The sequence below is a fragment of the Rhea americana genome, unplaced genomic scaffold (assembly GCF_003343005.1).
Source record: "Rhea americana isolate MKP2758 unplaced genomic scaffold, rheAme1 scaffold_249, whole genome shotgun sequence".
NCBI lineage: Eukaryota > Metazoa > Chordata > Aves > Rheiformes > Rheidae > Rhea > Rhea americana.
This window is the reverse complement of record NW_028186367.1, coordinates 579911-602358: the sequence shown is the minus strand read 5'-3', so window position 1 is coordinate 602358 and position 22448 is coordinate 579911. Positions and strand designations below refer to the sequence as shown.

General features: G+C 40.2%; 1 protein-coding gene across 1 annotated transcript in view; it reads right to left on the bottom strand.

Moving 5' to 3' along the window:
- DNAH9 (dynein axonemal heavy chain 9) overlaps positions 1 to 22448 on the bottom strand; it is a 211248-nt gene that overhangs the window by 36083 nt on the left and 152717 nt on the right. Inside the window, exons 60-62 of the mRNA XM_085306864.1 lie at positions 17224 to 17417; positions 12928 to 13076; positions 9527 to 9654 (exon numbers count right to left, since the gene is read on the bottom strand). Coding sequence (XP_085162990.1) covers positions 9527 to 9654; positions 12928 to 13076; positions 17224 to 17417 — 471 coding nt within the window. The remainder of the gene's footprint in view (positions 1 to 9526; positions 9655 to 12927; positions 13077 to 17223; positions 17418 to 22448) is intronic.

Sequence of the window (22448 nt, the reverse complement as noted above, 5' to 3'; positions counted from 1 at the left end):
GCACACTGCCAGTTCATGTCAAACTTGCTGTCCACTTGGATTCCAAGCTCCTTTTCTGCAAAGCTGGTTTCCAGATATTTGGCCCTCAGCTCATCCTGATACATGGGGTTATTCCTCCACAGATGCAGAACTTTACACTTTGCTTTGTTGAACTTCATAACATTCCTGTCAGGCCCTTTCTCCAGCCTGTCAAGCTCCCTCTGAATGGCAGCACAACTATATAGTCTATAAACCACTCCTCTCAGTCTTATGTCATCTGCACACTTGCTGTGAGTACATTCAATTCCATCATCTAGGTCATTAACAAAACTGTTAAACAGTATTGGATGCAGTATTGACACATTGGGGACACCACTACTGTATGTCTTCAGCTGGACTTTGTGCCACTGATCACAATCTTTTCAGCCTGGCAGTTCATCATTTATTCTCACTGATTACTTACCTATCCCATACTTCATCAGCTTGTTTATCTGGATGTTACAGGAGACTGTCAAGAGTCTTACTGAAGTTAAAATAAACAACATCCACTGCTCTCCCTTCATCCACCAAGCCATCTTAACATCAACACGCAAGGCTATAAATTTGGTCAAACAAGATTTCTCTTTCATAAATACATACTAACTACTCCCTATCATTTTCTCATTCTTCCTATATTTGCAAATGGTTTCCAGAATTATTTGATCAATCACCTTTCCAGGGATCACGGTGAGGCTTATTGGCCTGTATTTCCCTAGATTTTCCTTCCTGCTTGTCTTGAAGATCAAAGTGATATTTGCTTTCTTCCACTCCTAAGGAACTTCTCTTATCCTCATGACCTTTCAGAGATAATCAAAAGATGCCTCACAATGGCATCATCCAAGACTCTCAGCTCTTATGGGCACATCCCATCAGGTCCCATAGACCTAGGTATGTCTAGTTTATTTAAACGTGCCCTACACCAATCCTCCTCCACTGTGGGTCATTCTTCCTTGCTCCAGTTGTTTCCATGGACCTCAGAGGCCTGAGATTCCTGAAAGTGAATCTTACCAGTACAAAGYGAAACAAAGAAGGCATTCTGTATTGGCATTYTCCATGTCCTTTGTTACCATGCCTTCTGCCTCATTCAGCAGTAGGCCTACATTTCCCCTAGTCTTCAYTTTGCTGCTAACATATAATTGTAGAAGCCTTTCCTGTTGACCTTCACGTCCCCCTCCCAGATTCAACTCCAGATGGACTTTGGCTTTCCTCACAACATCCCTGCATGCTTGGACACTGTCTCTGTATCCTCCCAGGTCGCCTGACCTTGTGTCCACCTCTTGTATGCTTCTTCTCATACTTGAGTTGAGCCAGGAGTTCCTTGTTCATCTGTGCAGGCTTCCTGACAGCACTGCTTGACTTCCTGCATGTCAGGATGGACCGTTCTTGAGCACGCAGCAGCTGATCTTTGGAAATCACCCAGTGCTCCTGGACCCTCTCTTGTCTCCAGGACGTTCTCCTATGACAGTCTTCCAAACAGATCCCTGAACAGACCAAAGGCGGCTCTCCTCAAATCCACRGTTGCAAGCCTCYTATTTGCCTTGTTCCCTYCAGGCAGGATCCTGAAATCCACCACCTCCTGGTCACTGCAGCCAAGGCTGCTGACCACCTTCACATGCCTGACCAGGCCTTCCTTCTATGTGTTTGTCCTCYTGGTGCAGTAGAGCACCTCCTGTCGTTGTCTCCTTGATCACCCTTGTCAGCAGGTTATCATCAGTGCAGTCTAGAAATTCCCGGACTGCGTGTGACYTGCTGTGCTGTCCGCTSAACAGCTATCAGGGTAGTTAAAGGTCCCCATGAGGACCCAAGACCTACAAAYGTGAGGCTTCTTCTGGTTGTCTGAAGAAGGCGACATCTTCTTCCTGACCCTGTGTTCTGTAGCACACACTCACTGCAAAGTCACCAGTGTTGGTCTGCCACTCTAATCCTAACCTATATGCTCTTAACTGGCCCATCATCTGTCCCAGGCAGAGCTCCACTCCTGCTGATCTTTCACATAAAGGGCTTATCTCTCTCCTTGCCTTCCCAGTCTGTCCTTCCTAAAGAGCCTATATCCACCTATTGCAGTTCTCCAGTCATGTGAGATATCCCACTACGTCTCTATGATCCTAATGAGATCATGCCCTGCAACTGCATGCAGACCTCAAGTTCCTCAATGAAGCCGAATATGACCCCTACCAAGGCAAATAAGTTTGTAAGGACATGCCATCCAGATAGATAGTTGAGGTAAGAGATTTTTCTCTCCAAGCTTCAGGTGTCAAAATGTTCAGTGTTTATGCAATCAGTTGGTTACCTTGGCCTCTAGAATAGAAGATCCTTCAGCAAGGATCCTTGCTACACAGAACAGGTGTATAAGGCAGGTGATATGATTCATTCTCTAGGTGCCCACAACTACTGATAGGAACCCAGCTTATAACAATTCTATCATTTAAATAGTGTTTACTCTGCCACCACCTTGCCTAATGTTTGTGCTGCTATCTCTCCTTTGAATTCCTATGTTAACATTATGTATTTTCATTCATTTACAGAAGCATACACTATGATACTAACTGCTTACAAAACTATGACAGCACAAAAGATAGGAAATAAGACATACAACAACCATGACAAGACTCCACCAATAAAGTTATTAAACACCATCTCAAAAGCTGTTAGGGCTTTGTCACCATACCTCTGGGAAGGCTGTTCCAGAACTTTATTCCTCAGACATCCAGCTTTCCACTTCCAGCCCATACCTGCTGTTTATGTGGCAGTATTGTCTTCTACTTTAAGAAGCCTTTTTTTCCCTTCGCTATTAGTCCTGAGTACATGACCATGTACTCTGCATTATTACATTTTATCCTATTTCTACTACTTTGGCCCTATAGGCTTCTGCAGTCTTCTAGTATCACATTTTAATCTTCCTCTCTATCAGTGACACCTCTCTCAATAATGTGTCAGTGCAAAGCCAATAGCACACACATATTTTTAGAGCCAACACCATTTCTTAAGACTAGCTTCATGACTGTTCTTCAGGAATTTTACAAGCAACGTTCAACTTCTGTAGCTTCCCTAATACATTCTTGTGTGGCACTGTCTATATAGTTTTACTACAGACCACAGAACTAGAGCTGCTGTATTTTCTCTAAAACTTCGGTTACCTTCAGAATTGGTTATTCTCTAGTCAGATGATACCCTCTGAATCTACAGATTTATTACAGAGACTTGCAATGGACTTGCAATTTATTTTACCAGTACTTTAACATTCTGTGATACAGATTATCTGGCCRTTTGAGTTGAGCATATTATGCTCTTTGATCTGATTTTCCTTCTACTTTTAACAAATCTTGTTTTCAAGAAAGGTATGTTTGTGTGCGTATTTTGAACACACACGCTGTTTCAAACAGCCAGCCCTCAAGGACCTTCCAGCTTYTAAGGAGAGTTGGCATTGAGACTCTCACAGCCAAAATATTCTAGACAGGGATTAAAGAATCACAACCACAACAAGCAACTTAGGTAAAATGCTGTTATAGGAATGGCACAGGCCTGTCTGCTGGGCTTAAAGGTTGGCAGCAGGACTTATCTTTCACCTAGCTGTACCATGGAAGGTGAGAGATTACTGAACTGTGAAGAGTGTTTTTATAAAGATGGAAAGATCTTTACATTAGGAATCCTCCTTGCAAAATTAGCTGCAGAGGGTAGAGCCGTGCTGAATCCTCAGTTCAGTGAATCCTAGTGATGATACCTATCTGCTGCTTACCTTCAAGGCTACAGAACATGTCACAAGTGATGACTTGACAATTATCTCTACATCCCTTTTAAAACTGAATTCTATCCCTTCAAATTAATTGAAAGCTATGGAGAGAAGGGTGTGCCTGCAGTGTGTGTGCAACTTCGTGCACATACAACACACCAAGGTCCTACAGCAMTGCATTCCTCTTCTATCCTGTCCTAGAATAATGCCTTAGTTTGGACTACTTTTCTATYATTTCATCACCAAAGAGACAGCTGGGTAGATGAGAAATACAGAGGAATCAACAGGAGGCCCAAACTTTTGGGCCCTGGAAAGCCCCATCAGACCATCCTGCAGAGCTTAGATGCCAGAACCACAAGGCAGGTATGAGAGTTGGGATCCTCACATTGCATATTTCTATCAGGCAGTCACACTGCTGTAGCTGCTGGGCACCCCTCACRTATTTCAGAGAAATTCAAGAGAGAGAGCAAGTTACATAAATATTCAGTCTGACCGTTAATTCTTCTCCTGCTTGAATGTTCCTTTTATGTGACCCCAGGACCTCCAGGTCTCCACACTTAAACTGGTAAGAGATACTCCTCCTAAGAATGCTCATATTGTGACTCTGTGCATCTATCTCACTCATAAAAAGCCTGCATAAACCAACAGGATGGGAAGCACTTTTCATTGATTGTCAGCACCTTACAAATTCCCTTACAGATTTCCTTATGAATGAAATATCTAAAACCTTTGTGAAAAGAGCTAGTTTCCATCAGCCAAATGCTTCTACACAATTCCAACTCATGTCTTGAAAAGAAAGAAGAAAGTTCCTTTTTGCTTAGGGCAGAAGGAATATATATCACTTGGAAACTCTTGAAAAGGGAGCCAGTTTTCTCACTGAATGACTCCCAGACTATTCCACAGCTTGTGACATTGCAGAGCCTGCATTTCTCCAAACCCTATCAGAAAGAATCAAAAAAAACTGTTAAAAATTTCTTCTGATCTGAGAGAAACATTAAGAGATGTGTGGTGGGGGGCAAGAAATGGGATACTAATATGTGCATTTACTCACATTTGTATTTTTTCTGAGGATTTTCATGAATTTTTCAAGGGGCAAGAGAGGGGGATCCTATGTCTGAAAAAGACTGATATAAAAGCAACTTCCCACCCTTATTTTGCACCTCAGTTCTTTGTCACGGAAATGATGACCATTTGAAGAGCAGCCCTTCACTTGTGAGCTATTCAGAGACTGATCTTTTGCAGCCTGCTGCCTGCTGAAGACTAGCAGAGAGCTACAGCACAAGATCACAGTAAAACTGGTCAGGAGATTTCTGACAGATCTTTTCTTAGACAGATGTCCATCCATCAAAGCTGAAACCAGCATGACAAAGGTTGGCTTCTGTGACTTGTTTCTGTTTCCATTTTCTTTTCCTTAAGACATTCTGAAATGGTCAAATGCTCTGCACTGATATTTGCAGCATAAAGAAAATCCTGCTGTTCCCCTTCCCACAACCATTTTGCTGAGAAGTGGGAGGTAATGAGAGGAAAACTAAAAAAAAAAAAAGGATAAAAAATGTAAAAAATCAAAAAGCAGCAAAATGTAACAAACATTCTGACTGCTGCAGAAGAGGGCAACAGGTCATGTAGCAACTATGATTCCTGGAGATGTTTTGTGCAGCTGATTTTCATTCATAGGACTTAAACATTTTCAAGAGTGGGGTCTGTTGGCAACCCCATGTGCTCCTCAGGTTCCCTGGCATACCTAAGCCCTCCCAGCTAGCTGGTACAGACGAGACCACTGCTGTCCAGTCTGACTACAGGTTTAAAAACTGTTCGCATAGCTTCAATGCCAGTTTTTTCTGCATGTAATGCAGCTGTAATGATCTCTTGTAATGATCAATTAATATGCAGGTATTGTGTAGCAGCTTCATGGACTCAAGTCCGTAGGAACTTCATGGATCAGTTCAAGTCCATAGGAAAACATGTTGCCCAGGGTCACTGGTTGAAAAAGCCCTGTTTTGACCTGCTGGTTATCTGTAAGTCATACTATGCATTTTGACAGCCCCTCAGCTAACATACTTTCTCCTTAAGTCTTCTACTTAAGGGTGTGGACAGTGTAGTAACAAAAAAAAAGGAGGTTATCTAAATGACAGGGCCTAAATTCTCCTGCCCCTGAAAAAAATCTTGAGAAAAATGTGGTTCTGCGTTCATGCAAAAAAACTAAATGAATAAAAACAAATCTAAAGCTTTCTTCAGACTTCAGGATTAGTTTCATTGTCCATTCCAACACAATTATCCATTGTTCATTTCATTATCTTACCTCCTCAGAAGACCCCCCCCATCAATTGTACAAATACTTCAAATTACATTTGACAGATGATGTTGGAAGCTCGATGTCAATTGGCTAGAGGGTGTCCCTGTTTAACATGAAGGTACTAGATGTAAATTTCATGCGCTTCTTAGGSCCAGAAAAGTCCATTTTAAACCCCTCCAAATCTATGAACTATTGCTAAGGAGACCCAGAGGCTGATCTCGACATTACATGGATTTTGGTGGAGCTTAAAGATCAGCCTCAACTCTTCAAGGTCGACAAACAATTCAGAAAAGAACTGCTGCTGGGTTTGTACTGTGGTTCTTCTCTGTGGCTCTCGTGTAATATTTTTTCCTTCAGCCAAGTGCACTCTTGCCATGGAGGAGTTCCTATTTTTTGATGATTTGTATAGAATATTTTCTATCCATGGTCTTTATTCTCTCATGATCTGTCTCATCAAGCAGTATAAGTGTAGGTACTGTTTTCACAAGGGACTGGAGCCTAGAGAAGCTGAAGATGCAAGGCATGTGATAACACTGATGCTAGAGAAGCAAGAACCTACACTGGTCACACTCTGCCAGAGTAAGWCAAGTCTCATCTTTCCATAATAATGAGTGACTGGGTGTTTTCTGCTTTTCTGTCTTGTAAAATTATATCATGACAATCTTGATTTTCAGTGTGAGCCAGAAAACTTTTGAGTTTCCTGGGGAGATACAGATGCTTAAYTTGCCTCCTACAGTACTGGGATGGGAACACTGGGAGGTCAACACATTTCAGAAGGAACCAGTCATAGGGCAGCCCCTTCCTGACAACAGTGGTCTTGCTGACATAATGTCATAAGGATTTCCTAAGTGTTTCCATATTCTTAACAACTAATTCCCACAAACCTAATTCTCCAACTTATTATCATACAAACACTTCACTGTCATTTTTTCTGGTTCCAAGCAAAGGCCAGCAATAAACTACATGCACAAAAGTCATTTAGGTAATCATAATAAAGCRTTTATCTTGGATAAAGCATGTAGGGGTTGATATAAGATAGCAAACTCAGCAGACAAAAGGGAAGTTCTACTTCATGTGAGCCAAGGAGTTGTTAAGTGGCTAGAAAAGCACAGACCTCACCTGATCCTAACAGCTGTTTTTGTCTCCTCAAAAACAAATAGGAAGCCTGGGTATAATGGTTCTATAGGTGAGATACAAACTCCAAATAATGATTTCAATTAACCTGAGCAAATTACACTGGCATGCCTGTTGAGATCTGCTCTGTCTTCTTTTTTATAATACATACAATGATTCACAAATTCTGAGACACTTGTGTACACTGAATTGTTGGTGTCATTCTAGGTCCTCTGTAACTGATCTAGAAACACCCTTGAACTTGCCTGATCTTGCCAAATGAACCTCCACATGACAAATATTCACTGTGATTCAACTATGACTGCCATGACAGAAGACTCCTTCRCAAAGACTCCTTTGACTCTTTTGACTTTGAGAAGACTCATTTGACAGAAGACTCTTACCCATGAACTCCTGCTGAGAAGAATTTGGATATTGATTTTAGCAATACCTGGAGGGGTCAGAGTTTCAAGGTTGTACAAATGGTTTGTACAATTTGTTAAATAAAAAGAGAAGGGAGGTTCCAGAGGATAATATCATTAGCACCTCATGCCTGGATGAGGCTGGTCTCTCTCATTTTACATAAAGCTTCAGTGAGCATGGCCTTTGGAAAGATATGGGAGATAGAATGAGGTAGAGTCTATAGTTGGCTTGGCCAATTTGGATGACAATTACGCTCCACTGCTTTGTTGTCATTCCATGTTCATAACAGAAACCAAATGCAGAAAGTGGACTGAGAAAAATGGAACTGACTGCCTCAAACATCCTGTTTGATGTTTGCAAGGCTATCTGGAGGGTGAAGTGCTACTGAAGCACAAAACTAGCTCCTCATGGGACCCTAACTGCCTGGATTGCACAGAAGGTAAAAATATTRTAAAAACAAAAGAAGAAAAAGCTATGATCTCTTTTTTGAAATACAGTCTGGTCTATACTGCTTTCTTCTAAAACATGTGCAACATTGATCTAGAATATTTATTTGTACGAAGTTTCACTAGTTTTGTGACTACAGCAGAGAAAATCCTAGACTGCTAAGTGACTGTAATGAGTCCCAACACTAGCATTTGGCAGCCATTGCTGTGACCACTGAGTTTACCCCTGTGCCATTTGCATCAAAAACTGCCAACAGCCAACTGAATTAAATTCTGCTCTAAGCTCGCTGGGGAAGCAGCCTGTTCTTTTCCAGTGGAGATAGTCACACTTGGCAGRTGTTGCCAGAAAACTAGCTATATCAACCATCAAAATCATTCTTTCATAAAAATCTATTTCTGCAGCTCTTCTGATTAAACCGTCAGAGTCCACTGAGATATCTTACTGATTACTTTGAGTACTAGATAGGATATTAATGGATAACATAAAAATACTTTCATCTCATATTACTCATTGGTACTGAAGCAACAGACATGGAAGCCAATGTTACTAACAGATCCTTTACAGGTATTAACCCCCATTACAGGAAAAAACACATTCACTTTGCATTACTGAATAGAGAAGATAGARGCTGCATATTTTCTTCTTCACCATCTCAAAAGCAAATTCCAGTATCACAACTATCTGTTTTAAGAGTTATTGAAAGGCTTAGAAGTTGTCTGCCTTGGATGTAGCTTGCAATAACAGTAAGAAGGAAGAACACAATAGCAATACCATTTAAATTAAATACAAAACAGGCCCTGATTAGGCTCAGATCAGGACTGCAAGCACTGTTTTAATCTGATCTTTATCCAAACAACTCAGTGATAGTAAATGCCTATAAAACTCACATCAAGGGAATTAAAGGGATTCTCAGAGACCTGTCATTAGAGCTGTCATCAGTGACTGCAAATAAGGAAACTAAGGCACTGACTGAATAAGTGACTCCAGAGAGCACTTCACAAGGAAAGAATTCCCCTCACACTTCAAAAGACTTGAAAACATTTTGTCAATTTATGAGAGCATCACACATTTACATTTTGGGATGTACCACCATAAAAGAATCAGCATCCCTATAGATAGCCTCCGAATTTCCTATAGCATCAAGCACATTCTCAGTCACTTATTTAAATCCTTAACACATTTTTTTGTGGTAGAAAGAACAAAGTCCTTTATTTATTCACAGAGCTGATAAAAGCACAGGCAGGTGTAGACCAACCTTTCCTCAGACGACTCCCTAGAACTGTACATGTACAGAGAGCGCTAACAGCAGGAAAACCAAGAAGATTGAGTCCTGTAAAAGTGGTTGATGGTGGCCACGAACAGTTAGAAAGTGTTGATGYTGAACATGCAGATAATACATTGTCCCATCCCTCATCAGAAAAGAATGATATCCTGCCCTTACTAATTTGAYCAGCATCAAGTAACCCGGGAGAATTACAGCATTATTTCCAAAGACMTCATACCTGAAGGATAACCCAGTGACCCTCCTTTGAAGCCAGATCTAGAGCTTGTTCTGCAACTACCTCTTGACCTTGTCCAAGGGAAACATTGTGGAAATTCCTGTTGTCAAATGTATAACCAAGTTTCCTGCCTAAAAGGAAAAAAAAAAAAAACATTCAGCACTTTTTTTTTTTTCTGGAATTGCATGCAGCATAGCTGAGCTCACACAGCAGCAGCAAGGCAGAGTTCAGCCTTATCAAAAATCCTCACAGAAAAGCTATCACACTTCTTATAATAGTTATCTTGTTTCTCACATACYCTTTGCCAAAGCATTGAAATCAGCACTGGCTTCTTCCAAACTACTTTTAATTGCAGAATGACATCAGCACAAAGGTACATTATTACAAAGTGCCTCTTGCTTAAAGAACATTATTCCCCTGCAACCTTGTATAAAAATATATTTTAAAATTACAGGAAATTAAAATAATTTCCTGCTGATTAAACAGGCTTTGAAGATGATGTTATTCAGTGGGGAAATGCACCCTGTCAGTACATACTAGAACTAGCAGTAAGGTTAAGAGTCCATTTGGTTTGAAAAGGCAGCTGAAATGAAATCTGTTTGAGCTTCTTGCGGCCTAGACCAAGGAGTCCCAGGTTTCTTTAATCTAGAGGTCAGTCCTCCAGATTTYTTATGGGTTATCATGGCTGGTGAGGGTTTGGCATGTGAGGTGATGGCACTGGGCACACCATAAGGTGTGTGAAAAGGCCAGTAGTAGGTGGGATGCAGCAGAACCCACGTGAAAGACCTGCCAAACCACTGCAGACCATCTCTTACAGTGTCACAGACCAGTGCTCCAAAGAGTACAATCTGGGAACCTCAACACCTACCTCCTTTACCATCCTTGTGCATCCTGCTCTGCAGGAAGGATGGTACCTGTTTAGTGTTTCTTCATCTTGTACGTGATACTTCTCTGAACTCCCTCAGTTCTCCCATAGCACCCCAGTGACTCAGATCTTTTAAGTGAATAGGCCTAAAAATCCCTTGTTTTGTTCTCTGAAATTCTCTCTCACCCACAGAGGATACCAGTTTCTCCTTGTCCCATAGGCAAAGTGATTGCCCAGAGCATTCAGTCTCTGCTGTGTGCTGCAGTCTGTGCTGTTGCAGGGAAACACTGACAAATATCCATGCTAGCAATGCGCACCTTAGGATGTGTTCAGTACAACCAGGGAGTCTATAAACACGACCCCGTATGCTGATCCCTTAGGACTGCCTGCGCATATCTCTGCAAGCTGATTTACGTTGACGGAGACAGTACACCTCTTTGGCTTACCTCCTTGGTTTCATTCYGCTTCTTACAAAAGCAGACCAGTTTGACAGTGAAACGAGGAAAAAAGTTGTCTAGAAAGTCTTAAAATTCAGCCTTTAGTACAAGACTGGAAATAGATGGCCATAAGAAAAGCACACATCCAAACCTTTCCAGTTGCTCAGGCTCTCCACCTAGCCTTACTACAGCAAACCCTCATAGTTATGTGTTGAGATTCAGCCTTCCACATATTAAAAAAGAATTTCTCGTTTCCATTCGCACCGTCCCTGGTGTGTATCAGCACCGAGAGCTGCTGATCAAGTCCTCCTAGAGCAACGCTGCCTTTAGGCAGTTATTTTYGAGAATCCTCTCAAAAATTGCTGGAACAAATTTACAGAAGGCCTGTAGATGGACATTCAGTCTGCACCACCTACATCACCAAATAATCTACCAGCCTTCCTTCTTGCTGGCTCGGACAGGAGAGGGAACTGTGCAGAGAGGCTCCTCTCAGCAGTGGGAGACACTGTATTTGCTGTAAGGTCTTCACTATGTTGCAAAGGGAGAGGACTAGGAGAGGCCCCAGGAGAGGGCTGCATCTGGAAGAAGTTGTCTTCCATTTGCAAGAAATATCTAGTCAGACTTGCACTTCAGTAAAACCTAATGAAGGACACAGAAAATGCTGAATAATGAATCGGCACCACATCCCAGCAAGATAGGCTTAAGATCAGTACAGCTGCAATGAAGCAATGGCTTCATTTCATTAGATTTTTGCACCATTACTGGTTGTAAATTTTCTGGCTGACTAAAACCAGGTGCTCAACTGCACAAGTTTTTAGAATTTCAGTTAAATGAATCATAGTTAGATACCAGTGTTTCACTTCCCATACAAGAAAATAACAGAGTGAGAGACAGGATCACTAACTTGTCTCCAAAGGGAAGCCAGGAACACGACATTACTCTCCTCAGGGTCCATTAAATCCCACTTTCCTCCAGTTCACAATAATAGGACCTGATATCAGGGTAGGAAGAGCACAAAACACAAACACAGGATCCAACAGAACACAARAGCACAGCTCCACGCAGCCAAGAACTGCTGTCTGTCATGGAGCTCGGGCTGCATAAGGTTTGAACATCTTTGAAAGCTGTTTGTGTGAATGTGGAACAGGACAGACTCTAGAACTATCTTAAGGTGACCTAGAAGGTGCACCACGTAGAGAAGAAGAAATACACAGCTTCACAAAGAAGCGTTCAGCCACCACTCCCCTGAACGATAGCTTAGTTCAGGCTGGTTCCTCAGCTGGGGCTGCCAACCCTGCTGAGCACAACMGTGATCTGGAGCAGCCCTAAAGCAGTACCCAACGGCTTTTGGCCCCCCTGCTGTATACAGTCTTGAAAGAACTGACTGCAGTGACCTCAGTTCAGCAGTGGTACAGTCAGAAGTGTAATGGAGAGATCTTATTTCCTAATCTACTGCAACTGCCACATCCAGGCTGAAAAAAAGTATTTCTTCCACAGTAAAGCTGAGAGTCAGAGCAAAATTCTCCATGCTGGCAGCTTTAGAGACCAGATACTGACAACAGTAATTGATGCACCACGGAAAACACTGACTTCTCAAATACAGCACCCTTCAAGGAGCCCCTGTGGCTCTGAAGGCAGCTGATTGTATTACATCTGACTGTCCACACTATAAACAACTCAGGAAGGATGAGATTAAAACCTGGAAACTCTGTGCCTAACCAGCAGGGTGTTATAGAGAGTTGTTGTTTATTTTTATCTGACAGCATATTAGATACCTCTGACGTAAATTAYAGGTTGTGAACAAGACCAGCTCAAAAAGCATGGCAGTGTGAGCTACACTGGGAATCTGGGCAATGCAGAAAAGAGAGAAGCTTGAGTTAAACTTTAGATGAAAATCCAAAACCCTTAAATGAAAAAAGAAAAGAAAAAAACAGTATGAAACAATCATATCTTCTCACAATTATCTCTTTTTACCAGATTGCTCCATTATCTATAGAGGGATTAGGGGAAAAGAAAAAAAAATGCAGGAATGTCATGGTAAGATATTTATACAGAAGATAAAAAGCAATACTGTGGTATGCCTAGAAACATGATTTATTTACCTTGTTTCTCCACATCCTTCAGTGGGTCGACCCCTGGGGACAAAATAAAAAACATTGGGGTTGCAGGTCCTGATTCCTCAAAGGATGTTGCAAAATCCATGGATCTCCCTATTACATATTTACTGCCAAGTTTTTCTTCCACAAAATCTCTGTGAGAAATAAAAATAACTTTGCCAGTCTGTTATTGTTCAGAAAAGATAGATTTCCCCCCACAAACAATCAGTTAATTAGTTTTGATTTTCCTGATTCAAACAAATGAGAAACTTCATAAAAAATTAGCCTGATCTGCAGGCTGGACTTTAGGAACTATCAATCAGTAGCAGTGGTTGACATCTTCTACAGGTGTAAAAGGACATGTGGCATACTAGTATCTCATGAATATGAGAGTGCAAAAAGGGAAGAAACTGATACCTACCAGCTCTACACTGTGCTCAGAGGTTCAGCACAAGCACTAACTTATTTCTGACAAACGTAACTCAGGAGAGGAGAAATAGTTAATGTATAGAAAACTGCAGTGTACTTTGTAATCCATACAGCCTTTGAGAGGCAACAGGCTTCCTTTAAATTTATTGCCAAAAGCCACAAAAAGTCTGGATGATTTACAAAATGACTTTGTTCTGGAAAGATAAAAGGGAAGAGCTCTAAGAATATCTAGTGCATTTAGTTTAGCCTCCGCATGAGAGTCACAAGAAAAAATACAACTGAGTGAACAGGAAAAATTCCATCTCTATAGCAGCTGTCTGAACAGAATACAATGTATGGAGAACTTCAGGCTGAATTTCTCTGAGGTGAGCTTAACAAAATCGCTAGTTTAGGGGGRAAAAAGGATATAGTGAACATTGATTCAGAGGTAGGAACATTATATTCAAATCCCAGGAATGAGCAAAGACACATGATTCAGGCCTTTTGAAAAACTCAGGAGAAGAAGGACATTAACCATTTTTTAACTGGTGGATGATACCGGAACATTGCAGCCGAATTCCTTCAAAGAGAGCTCAGTCTGCCTTGAGGAGTACTAAAAGGCAGCTGGAATAGAAAAGCCCAAGGAATTGAAGCAGAAAATGCTTCCACTTTGTTTCATACTTCTTTCAAGTACGCATTTTTCTGTTCTGGGTCAAGGTTTGCTAAAGAGTTGCTGGAAAGCTTCAGTCTACATAATTTATGAAAGTCCACCAGATATGACGTCACAACATTCTTGTTCCGCATCAAGCCTCGGCTCCAAGAAATGATGTCTAGTAGATTCAGAAACAGAAGTAACATGACTTGGGGACTTTGAAATGGACCATGAGTGCACAAAAGGGGTGGAAAAGGGCTTAATCTGTATCTTTCAAATGAAGTGCTCAAGGAGTGGTCTGTAGGATATGTAGAAGGATTTAAGAAGTGGTGTCAAAAGAAAAGGCAAAATGCCTTATGAGACAAATAATGGGTTACAGTTCTTCCATGTTGATATGTAGCTAAGGCTGTCTGAGACCCGTTATCTCAAGAGTCCATATACATGTCATAACCATGGCTAGAGGAGTCAGTTACCAGATTCCTCTATCCTTCAGCATTGTTTCAAAGGTTTGTCCCTCAGGGCAGAAATACCAAGGCTTTTGGAAGAACTTCACCAAGGTCATGTTATACCCTGCTAGCTGATGCACTGACTTTACCTCATCATGCATATGAAAGCAGGGAAGTACAAGGTGTTGCAGGAAGTCCCTTACTTATATTCTTTGATAAAACTGAACTACGAAATAGGTATTTACAAAGGAAAATCCTTCTTGAGGAARTTATACCTCCTGCTGATGGATAGTGGAGCACTGCCTTTACATAAACTCTAAGGAACGAATCAGAGTGTTTTTCTCCTGCTGGCTCCCTAGGCCTAGGGAATAAAACAGCCCGTGCTGCTTTGGGGATTTGTTTACAAATGTAACTTCCAAGACAGGGAAATGTAAAAAATCTGCCCACACATGGAGGGAAGGTGGTGTCTATGCCATTTTAGACACTAAGGAGCATCCTAAAGCATCTGCATAGAGCTTGCACATATGACACAGGCCACACAGGAGACTTCCACCCTTCTGAACAGCAGCTGAAGATGAGGTAGGGATACTCTAAGGCACTAAAAATACCCCTAGTCATCTATGTTTAGGCTACTATATCACTCCTTGACTGCTTAAATGTACTCAAACATTTGGCGAGGTAGGAAGGTTAGGAACATACCTAGTGAAGTCCATCAATCATCAATAAGGTATTTAATGGGAGTAGATTTAACTGATACACAAAAGGAAGTCATCTTCGAGTTGAGAACTGAAAAACAAYTTGCGGGATCCAAAGATGCCACAGAAAAAACTATCCAAAACTTGATGAATTTGTTAAGACACATGTGATCTTGAAACATCACTTGCTAAATGAAYGACACTGAAGCTGAAGTCAATAAGATAAGAGCGCACAGCTCCACAGTGCTCTACAGGATCTCCCACTCTTTGTACGGTCTGATAAAACAATTTTGAAAATGCTTAGGACAACTAGACGACTATTAGACTTCTGCTTTGTGGGTATCAGTATTAGGCTGTATTAGGCTCCATCCAAAGACATTTTTCCTGTCATACTAGCACTAGAGTACTAGATTTACCGACAGACATGAAAAGGACAGATGAAAAGGCTTYGGTGTTTTTCAAAGAGGTATCTCTTAGGAACAGTAAATTTCTTACCTAATGGAACAGTTATAGCTAGTCTGTGGGCTGAAAAAAGGTTTAACAAGTAAGATACTTTCAAGGATGAACCAGGAAGTCAAAGGAATTTTTTACTGTCACTGTTACAACTAATAATTTCAAGCTTGCTTTTGGGATATGATATTTCCCTACACAAAAGCTCTTCTGAATTTTTGGGCCTCATTTCTGGCTATGTTGAAGTTCAAGAAGAATTCATCAAGAAGTCACAAACATTTGCAAACTAAGTCTTGGGGAAGAAACTGTGAATGTTACTAGTTGCATACATTTCTGTTCTAATCTACTCCTAGAAAAGAAGCAAAACTTCCAGTATCTAAATGTTCTTGTGCTAAAGAAAATCTTGACACGCCCAGACCCTAAAAATATCTAAATAATCTTTTGAACTTGGATTTTCTTACTTTTTTTATAAAAGAGTAAGGAATTGAAACTTTATATTCAGTTRTTTTAGGGCTGTAGGGTTACTTTGATTGAAAGGAATGGATTGAACCTGTTTAAATTAAAAATGCACTTGCAGAAACATATGAGATAATTTTTCTCAAACTAAATAACAACAGGAAAARCAATCTTTTCGGTTGACAGAACACATGGAGAATCGAGCCCCAAAAGAGTAACTAACAAAAAAGTAGATTATTATTATTATTATTATTGTATTTAAATTATTAAAATATAAGTATATTGATTATAACAAGACTTCATTCAAAATRTTATCTCAATCTTTTGTGCATTATAAAGCATAAACAGAAATCTAGTTCACAGACTGAGCAGTACAATCTGCTATACACACACATATACACACACCAGATGGTGGAGCAATATAAACTATTTGAGAGGCAGTGGCTTGAGAGGTATAACAGAAATGTCAGATTGTAGCATACTAGGACAGAGAGGAAAAAAAAACAAGCCCTAACAGAGCGAAAGACCTTTAGTTTCTCTTGYAATGAGCATATTGCTTTTGCATATCTTCATAAAGTTTAGATTCGCCTAGTTACCTTCATTACATAATTCATAGYTACAACTTTCAGAAACAGTATCGCATAAATTTTGTATTTTAGAAGGGAAAAAAATCGCCAACAACAACAACTCTTCAAGAYTTTCCTTTACTCCTGCCCTTTATTCCTGCACCTAAGGAACACAAGCCATAATCAGTCTAGTAACTAATATTGACCTTAACAAATTCTAGAAGTTGTAGATTATAAAAAGATTCTAGCAGATATGTATAACACCTGCAAGMTGATGTCCATTTCTGACTAGGCATTTCTGCTCCTCACTCTGTTCTCATTATACTACTTTCATCACGATTAGCAATATTTGAGTGAAATCGGTTCCAGGGGAGAAATCCTGATGAACAGGGCTCCCTAAGCAGGAAATTCCAATTAAATGAAGTGCGTTTACTGCACTGGAGAGTTAAGAGTTAAGAAATAATTTATTTGGCAGAGACTCCTTTATAGCAAAACATTTTGTAGTGCTCATACTCTACATTAAATACATGTAAACACATTTCTGCATTTCTTCTGTTTTCTAGAAAATACAGGTCCAAAGTCTCCTTAAAATCTACACTATTATAGAGACAGTAAAGAAGAGCCCTCACCTGACAGCATAAGTCATACGATCAGGTCGGATGGCTCTCATTATGCACAGTCGTTGCAGAGCTGACTTGTTCTTCCATTCCTGGGGGAATTTCTCCTTTTCAGGACACTCAGATTCAACAAATTTCTTCCATCGTTTTGCAGAGCCCTCAATGTCCCGATCCAGGTTYCTGAACTCCTCCATGGATGAGAGGGTCTGGAAAAATTCAGGAGCCATCTTTAGAACAACAATCCTAACATGCCCCTGAACAATTTTTCTAACATTACTAGCTGTTCATGCTTTGCTACACTGGAAGAATTATAGTTGGAGCCTGGAAACCAGAGCCAGAACCCAACCAAGATGAGAGAGCCCGTTCAGCTCTTCGCAGTTCTGCTGTCCGCATGTTGTCACAGGCACAGGAATCTGCTTGGGCCATTGCCAAGGCCACAGGAGCGTGTGACTGAGGAATATTTCATACACGTGGAAGGTGTCTGCCTAAGTTTTCTGCAGGAGGAAAGCTGCACCTCTTCAGTCCCTCTCTACCTGCGTGCTTCATCCTACTTCACCACAAACGTATTCTGAACTGAAATGTTTCTCAAGGCTGCCCATAGATGTAAACTCTATAATCAAGTTGCATCACACTTTGCCTTCCCCGATGCTCTTTCCCACCATCACTGCAATGACGTTCCTCAASCAGTGAGCCCACACGCTACAACTAGGTGTTTTCACTTACAACATAATCACTACAACATGGGAGATTTGAAGGCATAATAGAAGAAAACACTCAGCATAATCTACAATGCAGCTTCCTATAATCTAAAGCAGAAGGAAATCTGCTTTCTAGTTTAAAAGCTAGATTACAGAATCTCAGGTGGCAGGCACTTGCTATTGTTAGCTGTCTCAAAAATGCAAGATGTGGAATTTCTAGATGTCTTCTGACAGAAGAGCACATTGTTGGCATTCCTGCAAGCTGCAGATCTGCAAATTCCTTGTGTTTCAACAGAAGCAAAAAGAACTGTGTAGCATAAATAACAAYATTGAATGGTAAAACCTGTTTTTTGAAATGGCATGTTTAACATTGCACCAAAACTGTTTTTCCAGAAACAGTTGTCCAAAACTGTTTTTCAAAGGTTTTTCACAGTTGAAATATTCATGTTCTTTTTCTTTACACATATGCATTTTTTTTCTCTTTTCTTGTTCCTTTTTGCATACACCTCTCTATCTCCCTAGTCTTGTGCACACAGTCTCTGACATCAGCACACTGGGATTTCACCATGCAGTCAGGGTGACCACATGTCCCCAATATCCTGAAAGGCACAGAAGTACTTCTAGACATTACTATAGACGCTATTGCAACAAAGGAAGCCTTGTGTAAAGACATAGTTTCATCAATACTGCCACAAAGGTATAGATAAGAGCAGAGCACTTGTAGTACCACTTGATAGCTACAGCACAGATTGGCTTGATTCGAAGCTGACCATCTCCAAGACAGAATCCCAAGGATCCTGAGAATTTCATGAAGAAGAGCATGAACACAGTAGTGATGCAACAAATGATGTTGTTTTTATGCATGGATTAGCCCTGACACATGGAGAAATTTCAGCAATAGAAGCACTTGCTCCAAAATCAATGCTACATCTCACTTTCTATGATAAATCAGAAACCAGAGCACAGATTRTAAGAAACTGAAATCAACAAGAACAACACTCTACATTCTGATCTGGTATCTTGTCCTTGCAGCAATAATAAATATTTCTGATGCACCTCACCTAGCTGAACACAATGCAAAGACAAATGCTGAATTCAGTGGATTCATCAGTGCAAGTGCTTATATAAAACATTTTAACACTGTTGACTTTTGAAGTGACTAACTTAAAATATCACTTCACAACTTGCGCTGCTACAGCTCTGAGAAATCTCTTGATGATGCTAACAAGGAAGACTCTGAAAAATTGCTTTCGTCTTACAAAATGACAGACGTGTAATCAGAGACGATAGTTTCTCTTTCCCTGAACAACATGTTGCAGAATCAAGAAAGATCTAATTGCAAGTATAAACTCTGTATAATATAAATTAATACTAGAATTTTCATTACTTGACTATTTTAATTGTGTTTATTAGGACTGATGGCATTAATGAGACACTACTATTTAAAAGCTGGTGCAGTGAAAATCTCAATTGGTAATCTTTTTGTGAATATTAACTGCATTTCAATATCACTACTGTGAAATTTTCCAGGAATCTTAGACCAACAGTAATATATCACTGTTTCCAAGCAGCAGGAGTGAAAGCGTGAATGGTACATTGGGATAGCAGATAGGTACTACACACAAACCTAGGTAGYGTGGCTATTTTTTGCCAATAGAATGGAGACTATCTCTGTCAATTAGAGTTGTCATGGAAATGGAAAAAGACAGAAACATTGACCAGAATGAAATGTGGCTAAAAAAGTCGAAGAACATCAGTTCCCATGTTTGCAATCCGCACTACAATCATCTCTGGTCACTGGAAATAGGAAGGCCCTGAGTTTATGTCTCAGAATAGGACCACTCCAGGAAAATAGGGCTYTTCACGCCAAGGCACAGATCACTGCTTTCTCAAAAAGAATGATTTTTTCACTCATTGAAGCACAGACAATTTTCTTCATCACTTTGATTTTTCCTGACAGTACCTTATCTAAGTCAGAACCAGTCTTAAATTGGAACTGATATGTCAGGAGATCTCTGAATTTCACCCGTTCACAAATGCAAAGCACTCTCCTTCCCCCCGCAGCTGTAGGAAATACAGTGAGTATCAGCCACTATTTTCAAGACAAAAAAATAATAATAATAATAATTAGCTGGCATTGCTGAGCAACTGCTGGTGTGCTTACATGGTATCCCTAATACAGAGCACTTCAGAGAGTCAATCAGGGGCCAGAAAGGAAAGAGGATTCTTGCAAAGAGATTGAAGAGGAGGATGTGACAATGTCTCAGAGGGACAAGGAGAAGTTCCAGGCAGGCAAGAACTAAGAACAAATGATGCACTCAACTCCCCCCTCACTGGGTTGCTGCCTCCAGGGGATGGGTCAAGCCTTTAATGAAAAGAATAACTTCAAAGTTCTGGTGCCATTGCTACCGCATATAATTTATCTTCTAGTGGCAGAAATACTGTAAAAGGCTTTTGTACATTAGGGAAAACACTTGCTCTTATCACTGAAGGCAGTTATTCTAAGGACATTATCCGGTCAAAACTGGTCCCAAGTTCAGACATCGTTAAATAAGTTTTTATAAAATCCGAAACAAAAAGAAATTACCTCCATGATTTCTTCTCCTTAGCTCTGAAGAAAACTATTCTTAAAAAGTTCTGCACTTTAAACTATTTCCATAATTTAAAATATCCTCTGCAAGAATCATCAGACTTAAGAACATCTCTAGGGCAAGAGAAGCTGAAACAGATCCTCATTAACATGTTCTTTCCCGACATAAATAATGTGGAAAGTAAATCAATGTAAGTAAAATCAGTGCTGCCAGACTGAGCATCTACTATCCATTTAACAAGTTCCCCAGTAACCACGAGATTGGTTTCATACTAAAAAATGTGAAGTTTTTTTTTAAATTAAGTTTTAAAGTTACTTTTTGAGTCTTCAGGTTATACTTCATTCATACTTTCAGTCTCACCCCCTTATCTATCTTGTTTTAAAAAAAGAAAAAAAAACTTTACTTAAAATATAAAGACTATAAAAAACACACTGAACATCACGTCTCTATAAAAAACATCTTAACAACACTGTCAAAAAAGTGATGTTAAACATTCTCAGTTGTAATAATCTGTGAAACGATTAAATCCCAACTGTTAGTCAAGATCTTACTTGTAATAGGTAACAAGACATGTTTTTATGAATTATAATATATATATTATATGCGTTTTTTTAACTAGAGTATGCTCCATGAATAAAATTTTGGCAGTGCTCAGAACATGTGTGACTGAGCATGCAGTTACTCACTTCTGAAAAAAAAATCCTGGTAACAACATTTACAGAAGCTGCCAGGGTCTCAATAAATAGGAAGGGAGGATGCCTAGCATAGGCAGTGATGGACACATACTTCAGAAAAGATAAGCCTATAGCAAACCAGGCCAAGGTTAGTGAAGGGGAATCATTTTCAAACGTTAGGGTGGCTTGCAGCAAAATATCAGGGCTCTGTCCAGGTTTAACTGAGTGCTTTCAATAGGAGCATCAGGATTAGGTTTAAAGCCTATGAACACTCCAGAAATTCAGAATGTTCAAGCTWTGCAGCTGTTCCTATGGCTCCCCTGTGCATGTTGGAGCTGTGCTTCACCCACCTGCCTGAGGAACATAGGATTACCAGGAAGGTGTAGAAAAGTCTCACCATAACTCAGCGTTCCAGGTTGTCTGGTAGATGTGCATGCATCACTTAAAGCAGCTCATATCTGAAATTTTGCAACTGGCTTAAAGCAGAACTGCTTCATAAATGCCCAGTACTTGGGAACCACCTCAGTCACTTGCAAAGAACCTTCTAAAGACCTTACACTGTCCATCTGCATCTCAGGTTCTGCTTATAGGGGCTTCTGCAAATATTATTAATTTATTTCATTCATTCCTGTGGGTAGCCCACATCTCTTTAGAAAAAACAGCATCCTAACAGTTGGATAAACACAGCTCCTGGAAGGACAGTAAAGTCGAACCTGCATCCAGCTGGAATTGATGGATTGGATCATTCAGAAAGTAGACATACGGGTAGATGAATTACTCCTTTTGAATAATACTGTTAATTAGGATTAGTGCAGAAAAGATGGATTATTTACCACCTTTCGCAGACTAGGTTTTGGGTTGTATTATTCATTCACTGAAGGTGTTATTTTCTGTTTAGCTATGCTATTTGAATTATTCAACTCATGAGGACATCTCTACTGAAGGTAAAAATGAAGACATGATGGGTTTGTCAAACTTCAATCAGTTCTCAGCCCAAAAATGTTATTTTAATCCTCCTCATTTCTTTTATAAAAGCTGACTGACAAGCTCACTGCACTTCATGCCCCTGTCTTCATTCAAAATCTTCCTTGCTTTTTCCCCACGATTAAAGTATACTGGGGTTAAAATGCATGTAGTGTCATGACATCACAGTATACAAAAACATTCTTCTATTTACCTAAAGCCTCCTTTCTAGAGTATCAGAAACACAGACACTTTGTAGCTGGATCACAGAAATGGTCTGAGGAGTGATGAGCCAGATCACGCTATTTTTT